Source organism: Crotalus tigris, unplaced genomic scaffold, assembly GCF_016545835.1.
Source record: "Crotalus tigris isolate CLP2741 ecotype Arizona unplaced genomic scaffold, ASM1654583v1 scf7180000018484.1034840, whole genome shotgun sequence".
In the NCBI taxonomy this organism is placed as follows: domain Eukaryota; kingdom Metazoa; phylum Chordata; class Lepidosauria; order Squamata; family Viperidae; genus Crotalus; species Crotalus tigris.
Window position 1 is genome coordinate 446484 of NW_024097032.1, and position 13020 is coordinate 459503.

At 36.4% G+C, this 13020-nt stretch overlaps 1 protein-coding gene across 4 annotated transcripts in view; it reads right to left on the minus strand.

The window, feature by feature from the left end:
- AP3B1 (adaptor related protein complex 3 subunit beta 1) overlaps positions 1 to 13020 on the minus strand; it is a 170089-nt gene that overhangs the window by 34369 nt on the left and 122700 nt on the right. For all 4 annotated transcript variants that reach the window (XR_005557848.1, XM_039352816.1, XM_039352815.1 and 1 more), the window contains exons 23-24: positions 6239 to 6470; positions 4720 to 4804 (exon numbers count right to left, since the gene is read on the minus strand). Coding sequence is in view for 3 of the 4 variants with exons in the window: in XM_039352816.1 (XP_039208750.1) it covers positions 4720 to 4804; positions 6239 to 6470 (317 nt within the window). In the remaining variant the exon portion in view is untranslated. The remainder of the gene's footprint in view (positions 1 to 4719; positions 4805 to 6238; positions 6471 to 13020) is intronic.

Consider the following 13020-nt stretch of genomic DNA (forward strand, 5'->3'; position numbering starts at 1 on the left):
GTCAGCCACACCCAGTGAGTGGTGTTGAGCCGGCCATGCCCACCCAGTCATGACAACCTGGCTGTGACCACCCAGCCATGGCTACCCAGCCACGCTCACCTGGCCACTGTGAGCTGTCATAATCTTACATGCTATTGGCCCTTTGAGGGCAATCATAATGCTGATGCGGACCTCAATGAAATTGAGTTTGACACACCTGCACTAAATGAAGTCTGGCAGGCATGTCTAGTTGGGAAAAGGATCCTGGAAAAAGAAATGGATGCTTTCAACAATTTACCCAAGGAACTGTCTCACTCCAATAGGATTGGTCCACCCAACTTGTTCTAGCAGAAGGGGCATGCTGCGAACTCTGTCAGTCAAACCATTCCAGCTGGTGGGGTCCATGGCTCCCATCCTCTGGAACATCGTTGCCCTCGAGGTGACATCTGCCTTTACCCTCTTGGCCTTCCATAAGAGCCTTAAGTCTGCCAGTGGGCCTGGGGACCCAATAAGGGTGTTCCATGTTGGAGGTTGTTAGTGAACTAGAAAGAACATCCCACCTCCGACCTATAGTATCCTGTTTTTTAACATATTTAATTTGGGTTTATATTTAATATTTTAATGTTACTACTTCTGTTTTTATGATGTGTGCAAGCCACCCAGAGTCACTTGTTAGTGAGATGGGCAGCATATAAATTTAATAAATAAATAAATATCTTCAATAACATCCCCTGTATAGAAGTTCTGGTAGTTATAGAAAATAAAAATATTAAAAGATTACCTTTCCAAACTAAGATTGTAGAGATGTCCCCCCCTTCAATTCTCCCCATTTGCACTGTTGATTTCTGGATCTTGGTAAAACAAGTTCAGGTGTAGGAAAAGAACATCTATCTAAAATACAATTGTCATAACCTAGGCCATTCTTTTGTTAGTTAAGAGCAAGGTTTACAGTTATCTGTGACTCAACTGTTCTTTCTTCTGAAGCACTTTAAATTTCTTCTATTTCCCCTAATGAGAACCAATCTGATGTAGTGGTTAAGGCACTATGTCTATTCCTACTTTAAGCACAAAACTAGCTAGGTGTCTAAAGAGTCTAGTCAAGCCATTTAAGCTGAATATCTGGAAAATTCTGCCAAAGTCCTGAGTAAGCTGGCACCAATAATTTCTGGCTTATCATAATAGAAGAATGACACTGAGTCTGGATAGATTAACTAAGAAAAATAAGGTGACAGCTGGCTGGTTGGGAGGAAAGCCCTTCAGAGATAAAATCAAGACAGTCTTCTCTGAAAAGACAGAACAGAACAAGCAAGGCACCAATTTGCCAAGTTGATAAAGACCTTTAGGGAATGGAAGAGGGGAGAGAGTGATCTCAAAGTCACAAAACAACTGTCATCTACATAGTGCCAGAAGGAGAAAATTATCCTGATACATGCATACATGGATTCCCAACAGATAGTCAATGGCAATACATTGGTAAATATCCTTAGGGCTGTGGAAAAACTAAAAGAGAGAATAAATAAATGATAACATAAAACTGACCACCCATTTTCACACTAAATATCCCACTGACAACAAAGAGCAAATCATTTACACTGGGTTATGTTTCCTAAGACGAAGAGCAGATTTTCATTCATTCATTCATTCATTCATTCAATACATGGCAGTGATTGCCCTAAAAAAATGCTGCTTTACCACATGCTTTATCTGTTGTTTGGACAAGCTATGGCTTGGACTAGGAAATTTAAATTTCCCTTTTCTCATCTAATAGATGAATAAAACAAGCAATAGTACCTGCTAATGACAGGCCATACAGGACTGATGCTTCATATTTTTAAAGGAAAGGGAGACGAATAGCATTTGCCCATTGATTCAAACTTCCAATCCACAGGAAGTCACTTGATTCAAAGACTGAATCTTGCTTTAAGTGATTTCTATTACTATGTTTTTTTGGCAATAAATGACAGAAAAAGAATAACATGACTTCTATAGTACTTTATATTTTCTAGTCTAATAATTATAAATACAGAGGCTGTTTCAGGGTTGGCAAGCTCAAGTGAGCTACTGTGGACCAGATATCCATATGTACAATTTGAAATCTGCGATGAACTGCTATAACTAAGCTTAAGGGCCATACAAAAAAGCTGTTAGAACATAGTTTATGTACATAGCCTTCCATCTTTGAAAGAGAAACTCACTATCACTAAGGACTCTTTGAAACCTGAGCAGGCAAGCATTGCACATTCATTTCAAAAACAGGACTAGTAGCTGCTATAGTAGCACAGTTAACATGAAGGCATGATAGGTAATCTTACTAGAATCAGTGTTGGAAGGGCAATAATGGTAAATGGAACTGCAAGTCATAATCAAATGTGGTTGTGTCAAAGTAAGTTAATGTGTTGAATGTGATCCTGAGTGGAAATCATGTGAGTGATGTACCAAGGATGTCTCAAGATAATAACTAGTGCTGTCCATTCAAAGTGAATAATAATATAAGCAATAAAGCCCAAAGTCCATCTCATTTCCAGCTCCAAGAATGGTCATTAAGTGAAATGATGTGATATGACATAAATGTTATTCTTGATCTGGTCTGTGAACAATACTTAGAACAATGCTAAGAAAATGGAGATTCCCGAAAATTTGAAGAGAATGGTCGATAAAAGATTGAAAGAGAACAATTTGGTAAGCCATCTGTGCAATAGTTTGACAATTGAGGAAATTCTATATATTTGTTCTCCTATATCCTAAAAAGGGAATGCCTTCTTAAGCTCTCTACATAAGACTGTAATAATATAGGATGGAATTGACTAAATGGGTTAATTAACTGCCAATGGCTTTATCCAAGATAAGTGTAGAAGAATCCAGCATTGTTGGATGTAGCTAATAGAAGAGCAGTATGGATGACTCTAGTATGTATCGCAAAAAGTGCTGTGATTAATGATAATGATGATGATTCATTATGGCTCAGATACTTCTTCACATGAGAATATTTGTCCATTGATGGAACAGGGAAGTTCCAACAGCAAGGGAATGGAAGGATTCAGAACTAAAAGTGATGGAATGAGATAATGAAACTCATGTGGAGATCACGTGTAGTGTTAATACCATTCTATAATGCCTTGGTAAGACCACGCTTGGAATAATGCATCCAGTTTTGGTTGCCAGGTTGTAAAAAGGATGTTGAGACTCTAGAAAAAGTACAGAGAAGAGCAACAAAGATGATTAGGGCACTGGAGGCTAAAACATATAAAGAACGGTTGCTGGAATTGAGTATGGCTAATTTAATGAAAAGAAGGACTAAGGGTGATATGATAGCAGTGTTTCAACATCTAAGGGGCTGCCATGAAGAAGAGGGAATCAACCTATTATCCAAAGCATCTGAAGGCAGGACATGAAGCAATGGATGGAAACTAATCAACCTAGAACTAAGGAGAAATTTCCTGAAAGTTAGAACAATTAATCAGTGGAACAACTTGCCTCCAGAAGTTGTAGGTGCTCCAACACTGGAAGTTTTTAAGAAGAAATTGGACAACTATTTGTCTGAAATGGTATAGGGTTTCCTGCCTGAGTAGGGGGGTTGGACTAGAAAATCTCCAAGGTCCCTTCCAAACCTATTATTCTGTTACTCTGAAATTAAACTTTGCCCACATTTACTTTCCTGTCCTCTGTAAAAAAACATTCCACACATTCTTACATTTTCTGATTTCCAACTTTCAGGTAATACATAAGACTCTCCTTTAATCTTGTACAGGTAGTCCTCAACTTAGAACAGGCTGCTTAGTCATTCAAAGTTACAATGGACTTCTCTGAGGGTACCCTACTTATGACCTGGTTCCAAAATTCCAATAGCCATTCCCCACAGTTACATGGTGCCACTTGGCAAAAGGCCCACATATATGGCCATTTGCAGAGTTGTGTGTTTGCGTTTTTATGACAGTTTTACTCAGAACCCTCATTTGCTTCTGGTTCTCACAAAATCACCCATAGTGAACCATTGGTTTGCTTCAGGTAGTGCTTAACAACTGCCACAAAAAAAGGCCATAAAATTGGCTGTAATCACATGAATGGCCTTATTTATAACCATTAGGACTTATGAGCTCCGTTATGGTCATAAGTCCAGTGCTACCTGTAATTGCAGTTTTTTCTCACAAGCTCTCAAGAAATTATTCCCCCAAGTATGTAACATCTGGCTGAGTTAACTTAATTTACTACCTAGAACATTATAAAGCTTTGTCAAGCTCAGCAACTCACTGTAGAAATTCTTCTTATTCTTCTCCACAAAGACTTGGTCTTCTGTACATTTAGCAATGGTTACTGCATAAAAATAGTAGATTGCACTTGAAAGAATGGCCCTGAAAATGTTATTTGTATATTTTAGTCCTGCCTTACAGATAAACACCAGCTGGATGACTTTAGGCCAGTCACTCTCACTCAGCCCAATCTACCATGCAGGGTTGTAAGTTGTGGGTAAAATAGGATGAGGAAGGAATATTAGGTATGTTCACTGCATTGAGTTATTTATAAAACCAATAAAGGCAGGACATAAATAAACATAATCAAATTAATAAACATAATATGACTATGCTATTTTTCAAAAAATAAAGATAGAAAGAACTTTTGCACCTCAAAATTGAATATAATGATCAACCTGAAAGATAATACATTAACATAGGATATCAATGTTATTCATTTACGCTGCATATAAGTAATTTGTTTTTGAAATGCCATTATAGAATAACTTACCATAACTGGAAACTAGCAGCCTGTGTAGAATCACAGAAGTCAATTCCTACTGGAACGGTAATAGATTTCCCAGGTTCAAGGGATTCTAATAAACACAATGTTGTGAACATTTCATTAAGCATTGAATAAGTTTCAGAAAAACCATCCTATCAAGATCTAATCCTATCTATATTTATATATCTCTATGTGTCTGCTAAACTAAGTTATCAGCAAGAAATATGAGCAAATACTCAAATAATGTCAATGTATAGAAGCTATCTTCATTTTACTTTTGCCTGATTTAGCTTTTGAGATTTAAAATGATGTTTATTTGTCAAGGAAAATTACAATTTGAATAAACCATCTGTCAACACCCTGAGAAGCTAAAGGAAGATACATTTATAATTTTGCAAGCCTGTATATCTATGATATATATCAGAGATACTATTAGGGCATCATTAATGTTTCTATAACCATAGAAATTAATTAATTAATTGCTCAATTTAAAAAAATGAAATATAGAAATAGGAAATAGGAAACTACAGAGAGAGATGGGAAAATTGTCACATGGGTTTTAAAAACATTTTAAACAACAAATAGCAAGAAAATAGTATTTAACACCTTACTGGGTGGGGAGGAGAGGAGAGATGGGGATGAAGTGGAAAAGTTCTGTTATAACTGCAGGAGTCCACTATGTTTGAGGGTATAATCCAGAGCATTTTATCACTGCTATTTGGTGCACGTGTTTGTTTCCAATGGGAGCCCCCAAATGACAAAACATGTGCTAAAGGCTAACTCTACCCTTTCATATTTGTCTCATAATATTCTGTTCAAGTACCGTATATTCCGGCATATAGGGCGACCCGGCGTATAAGACGACCCCCTAGTTCGACGCCGGGTCGCAAGACGATCAACGCCGAGTCACAAGACCATCGCCGTCGAGTAGAATGCCTAGAAAGTCATCTTATACGCTGGAAACTACCGGTATTTCTGGCGTATAAGACGATCGACGCTGAGTCGCATGCCTAGAAAGACGTCTTCTACACCAGAAACTACCTTATTTCCGGCGTATAAGACGACTTGGCGTATAAGACGACCCCCGAGTTCGGAGGCTGTTTCGACACTCTCAAAAGTCATCTTATACGTCGGAATATACGGTACATAAAAAGTAGAATTTGCATCATGATGTCATACCACAAATTTTGTATAGGGCCCCCAGTAAATACCTTATGCAGTGATGTGCTATTTTATATGAAACTACTTTCTAAAAATGTAGTACAAGCTTACATCTTAATCATGCCTGCTCAGAAAAGAAACTGTTTAGAAAACTTACAAATCAGGTCACAGATTACAAAATATTTCAATGGCATTGCAAATATAATCATGTTCTGCACCATAAAACATTCAATAAATATAAAAGGCTAATTAAGTCATGAACTAAGTTGATAAATACACTTGTGATTTTTAAAAACCATCCAAATCAGTACTTTTTAATTTATACAATGAAATCCAGAGAGTTTTAAGATAAGAATTCAATTACCTATTGAATTAAATACATGCATTCTCATGCCAGCTGGCAGCTTCTTTTCACTTAAGTGGATATTCTCTATCTTTTGGTCTGTGGCGTTAATCAGCGTCACTTGTACAGATACCATCTGATCACTGTAAATGCATGGATGTCTTGAGAAGTGATAATTGGCTGCTAATCCTTTTCCACTCATTCGGTGAAGGAGTTCATGAGATTTCATTGGCACAAAGAAAGGTGCACTGACCTGTTATACATGAAAAACAAATGTGTAATTATACACTACTAAATAATTGTGAACAATCAAATATGCCCTCAGGCCACCAGCCAACCCCATGCACTTCCCACACAAGGCCGCAGAACCATGTTTTAACTACTTTTTGGAATGCCAAAAGGGGGGGCTCTGCCTCACCTCTGAGGGGAGAATATTCCACAGAGTGGGGGCAATGGCAGAGAAGGCTCTCTTCCTAGACCATGCCAGTTGGAGTTCTTTAACTGACAGGGTCTACAACATACACTTCCCTGCCTGATTGGATGGAATGGGTCGATGTGAAGGGACAAAGATAGTTCTATAGGTAGCTTGGCCCCATCAGACAATATTGCATTCCATGTGCAGCTAGCATTTCATGAAATTCTGTTTTACTTGATCAGACTGAATACTATTCTCAGTTGAAATATCTCTTGTGATATTTTTAGTAAGAAGCAGAAAATTATCAAAGCCATTTTAAAATCACAATGGAAAACCATTCCTTTTGACATTCTGGAAGAACTTCAAGATCTGGTTATATTATCCTAGAGACTTCCCGGGAAAGATGGCTCCATTGCTGATCTAAGAGCCGAGGTGGCGCAGCAGTTAGAGTGCAGTACTGCAGGCCACTTTAGCTGACTGTGTTCAGCAGGTCAGCGGTTCAAATCTCACCGGCTCAAGGTTGACTCAGCCTTCCATCCTTCCGGGGTAGGTAAAATGAGGACCCAGATTGTTGGGGGCAATGTAAATATATATATACATTGCTTACTGGTGTACACTACTTAGAGAGTACTTACACTTAAAGCAGTATATAAGTCTCATAAATAAATAAATAAATAAATAAATAAATCTGGTTATTCTTACCCTTTCTTTGCCTAGGGTTTGTATCTCTGTTTTTTATCATATTTAGCTGTTAAAGTGTTTTTTATATCTTTTATATGGTTGCTTTTATATGAGATTTCAATTCGCTTGTTGTGCAGCACTCAGTCACTTTTGGTGAGATAGACAGCTATATAAATTTGATTAAGTAATAAATAAAACAACAAGAAAATAAATGTCAGAGAAAGTCACTGGCTTCCCCATTGACTTTGCTTGCTGTGACTTTCTGACAAGCAATATTAATAGGGAAGCCAGATTCACTTAAAACTGTGTTACTTTCTTAACAACCGTAGTGGCAAGAATGATGGTAAAATGGGGCAAAACTCTTTTAACTACTGTCTTGCTTAGAAACAGAAATTTTGGGCTCAATTAATAATAAATTCATATAACTACTGATAGCATAGGGTCATGAATATGTTATTTGACTAAATAAATATTTTGTTAAAGTATTTGTAGAGTGCTTCTTATTTATATAAAGCCTAATGTGATTTACAATTGCTGTGAAATGGTTATATTAAATTGATTAAAAATACTAATAAGTGCAGTGGAAAAATAAACCTTAAAAAATGAGTTTTCATGAATAAGCTAAAACATCCCAGTGTGCAGACTTAGTATATTGCAAAGGGAAAATAATGGAAAGTAATTCCAAAAATATTGAGATTCTAGTTCTCCGGGCCTGGTTTTTCTTGCGGACATTTCATTAGTACACTAAGTTATATCATCAATACATTTCATTAGTACACTAAGTTACATCATCAATAGGAAAATGAGATCTGGTGGTTGATTATATATAGCAGCTTGTCCTACCAATCCTATGTGGATATGGGGGTATTGTTTTTCTTTGATTGCTCTTGCTTTTCTGGTGCTGTTTCCTGTGTCTCTGATTATCTGAGCTGTACAGTACTTTAGCATGAATTATGGTACTCAAGACAATTTTCACCTGAGAATGGATGGAACTGTTTCTTTTAGGACTGGTTCAATTAAAATGTTCAAATAGCACAACTACAGGACTTAATGCATTAACATGCATTTAGTCATAGTATGATAACCAACAACAAATCCCACTGACATATGGTTAAGAAAATTGCCTATATACTTTTGTATGTTTTGGGGAAATAACTAATCAGTTCAGTAGACATATAAAGAAAATCTATGTGTCTGTAGATATAGAGACAAGCCACACATATTTTATCAGTTTATTATAGTAAGCAAATAAGCGTGGAATGAGAGTGCACATAACTGTCTGCTTAGTGCTTACTGAAACATTTATAAGAGCTGTTATCTCACTAACAGACAGCATACAATTTTAGAAAGGAAAAAGCTTCATATTTTCAACACTTCACTAAAAAGCAACTGAAGAGTGTAAAATGAAAAATATTCTGTGCAGTTAGCTGGTAATGGACCGTATTATCAACTCAAGTTAGATTTATATGATACAAACTAATTACTAATAGTTATTTTATGATATGGCATGTGTGATTCTTAGGGGTAGATTTAAAATTAAAATCATAAAATGGTTAATGCCACTGCTTAAGTTGACTGAAATATAGATTAAAAATAAAAAGAACATGTACAATTCAAAGTGCTAAACTCTGAGATAGTTTTGCAAAAATATGCAATCCAGAAGTCAAGTGAGGGCAAATTAATGTGCTGCAATGAAAAAAGTCATCTTGCAAATTAGTTTTGGGGCTGAAATGTATTATAGCTTTCTGTGACCTAGCTATTTATAAAAGCATTCCAAAACTTTCCCCAATCTTAGAAATTTACAAAATCATTCCAGATCATTTATCTTTATGATAAAATTCAGAAAATTTTTTAAAGTTTCAGAACCAAACAGGCCTAGAGTTTGTATTAGCATTACAAGCACAGAGACAGAAACTGATATAGTACTACTAGCTTAAAACATTGTTAAGTGTCTTTCTGCACAAGGGGTAAGGATTCCAAAAGTAAAACACCTGAAACAAAAAAGGACCACAATGTACAACCTGGAGCCACATGTTCTACCTACCACCTAGGGGCAACCCACTAAGCACCAGTTAAATTACCTCTTGCTGTCTCTCTGGGACTGCAAAAAGATAATGCTAGCAAGCATATACATGCCATCTGCTCCATTGGGCTTGGCAGATCAGAAGTTGAGAGACATTTAATTCCCTATATAGGTTGCCATGTATAAAGCATTGAACTGATGTAAAAATTGAAGCTTAAAAGAATTACATTTCTCTGCAGGTCACAAAGTATTCATTATTACTTGTGCATTCAGAGACTTAATTCAATTTCTCTCAGTACTTTGAATATTTAAATGCATTTTTAATTTAAAAAAACACCCATTATTTGAATAAAGATAATTACTACTTCAGTGCACCCTTTTCCAAATAAAAATATTATTTTTTTTAATTGAAAAGTTTTATACAATATACATCCCAAGACCTACCCACCCCTACCCCCCTCTCCCCCACTTCCCAGAGCTGAGTACAGGGTTACAAATAAACAATCCAACTCTAAAAAAAAAACATTACCCAACTATACAAGTAACCAAGTCCATAACACACTTTAACTCCCTTATAACATAAATATAAACAAATTAAAAATAAACATAATAATATAAACAAATCAATATTGTTAAATCATACTAAAACTAATAAAAATTAAAAAAAAGAAACTATTAATAATACTCTAAAGTTTACTCACTGAAACTCAACATTAAGAAAACCAAAATCATGGCATCCGGCCCTCTCAATTCCTGGCAAATAGATGGGGAAGAAATGGAGGTAGTGACAGATTTTATTTTTCTGGGCTCCAAGATCACCTCAGATGGGGACTGCAGCCAAGAAATTAAAAGACGCTTGCTCCTGGGGAGGAACGCTATGGCAAATCTAGACAGCATACTAAAAAGCAGAGACATCACCCTGCCAACAAAAGTGCGTATAGTCCAGGCCATGGTTTTCCCAGTTGCAATGTATGGCTGTGAAAGTTGGACCATAAGAAAGGCTGAGCGCCAAGAATTGAGGCCTTTGAACTATGGTGCTGGAGAAGACTCCTGCGAGTCCCTTGGACTGCAAGGCGTTCAAACCGGTCAGTCCTAGAAGAGATCAACCCCGACTGCTCTTTGGAAGGCCAGATCCTGAAGTTGAAACTCCAGTACTTTGGCCACCTAATGAGAAGGAAGGATTCACTGGAGAAGAGCCTAATGCTGGGAAAGATTGAGGGCAATAGAAGAAGGGGACGACAGAGAATGAGATGGCTGGATGGAGTCACTGAAGCAGTAGGTGTGAACTTAAATGGACTCCAGAAGATGGTAGAGGACAGGAAGACCTAGAGGAACATTGTCTATGGGGTCACGATGGGTCGGACACGACTTCGCAATTAACAACAACAAAAAAGTTTACTCATAGGCTAAATGAAACTTTTTAATCCCATATTTATTCTGAATATAATCTATCCATCTTCTCCAAACCGAAATATATCTTTCTTGTGAGTGATCCTTCAAGTAAGCAGAAATTTTTGCCATTTCTGCTAAATTTGACACCTTAAGCGTCCAATCTTCTATAGTAGGCAAAGAATCTTTCTTCCAATATTGCCCTACTAATAACCTTGCAGCTGTTATAAAATTCAACATCAAATTAGTTTATTTAGCATCACAATCTACAATAATACCCAACAAAAATAGTTGTGGCATGAACTTTATCTTTCTTTTAAAAATCTTTTGAATGTCCCACCAAATCTTAATCCAAAAAGCTTTTATATTTCTACAAGTCCACCAAATATGAAAATAGGTTGCATCCAAGCTACATCTCCAGCATTTGGGCTGTAAATTGGGATACATATAAGACAGCTTTTGGGGATCCAAATGCCACCTATAAAACATTTTATAAAAATTTTCTCTTAAACTTTGAGCCTGAGTAAATTTTACATTTCTAACCCAAATTACCTCCCATGTATCCAATGAAATCGATTCTTGAATATTTTGAGCCCATTTTATCATACAAACTTTAACTAAATCCATTTCAGAATTCAATTCTATTAAAACATTATAAATTCTCTTTATGTGGGCTCGATTTGAATCTTTAATCTGTTTTACCAAATTCTCATCCCCTAAAGTAATACCAACCTTTTGATCTAAGCTCCACCTAACCAACAATTGGTTATACTGAAACCAAGACTGTACAATATTTTCCTGCTTTAACTCAACTAAAAATTTTAATTGCCAATCCTTCCCTACCAATCTAAGTAATTCCTTATAAGAAATCCTATCCAAGTTCACACCCCTAGATACCCCCTCTATTGCGTGTCCAGGAATCCCCCAAATTGGTATTTTATAATTTAACCTATAACAGTGGTTCTCAACCTGTGGGTCGGGACCCCATTTGGGGTCGAACAACCATTTCACGGGGGTCACCAAACAGCGCAGTCCGCCATTTTCCCCCCGGTTCCTTAGCTGTACTACTCCCTTTTATTCTATAGGCTTTTGAAAGCCAATAGAATAGACTCTCTTGAATAGAGTCTAATTCTATTGGCTTTCAAAAGCCAATAGGAATTGTCCAGGCTGTCTCTGCCCTGCTGAGCCCGTCAAAAGTCCCATTCTGCAAACGGTGCTGCACCAGTTGAGTTGTCCTTGACTTACGACCGGTTGAGTAGTCCTCGACTTACGACCAGTTGGAGGTCGTGGCATTAAAAAGGTTGAGAACCACTGACCTATAATAATACTTCTTCCAGACACGCAATAAAATACTTCTTAAAATATGGGATTTAAAAACCTGATCTACTTTTTTACCATAAATCAGATATGTGTGCCATCCATATAGTAAATCCCATCCCTCAAGACAAAGTATATTTTTATTTGTTAAATTAAGCCAATCACTAATCAATGTTAAAGCCACCGCATCATAATATAATTTCAGATTAGGCGCTTTAAGTCCTCCTCTTTCCCGTACATCTTGTATAATCTTGAACTTAACTCTTGGTTTTTTCCCCGCCCAAATAAATTTATTAATATCCTTCTGCCATTCATCCAAATTGGCATCTTTTTTCAAAATAGATATCATTTGAAACAAAAAAAGAAACTTTGGAAGAACATTCATTTTAACCGCTGAGATTCTCCCCAGCAAAGATAATTGTAGTTTTTTCAATCATTTAAATCCTTTTGCACTTTTACCCATAGTGTTTCATAGTTATTTTATACAATTTAGCATTAGAAGCTGTAATGTATACTCCCAGATATTTAACCTTTTTCACTATTTCAAAACCTGTCAATTTAGCTAACATATCCTTTTCCTTCATAGACATATTTTTCGATAATATTTTAGTCTTATTATTATTTAGCTTAAAACCAGAGACTTTCCCATACTGGGTTATGATTTCCACCAAATCCTTTACCGAGTGTGTCGGTTGAGATAATGTCATAACCAAATCATCAGCAAAATCTCTCAACCTATAATCATTCTTATTTATTTTTATTCCCTTTATTGTAGTTGATTCACGAATTTTAATTAATAAAATCTCCATTGTTAAAACAAGTAGCAATGGAGATAATGGACATCCCTGTCTTGTACCCTTTTCAATTTTAAATGCTTCTGTTAATCCCCCATTAATTATAATTTGTGCCGATTGTTGTTCATATATAACCTTAAGAGCATATAAAAATTTATCCCAAAATTCATTTTCTCTACAACTC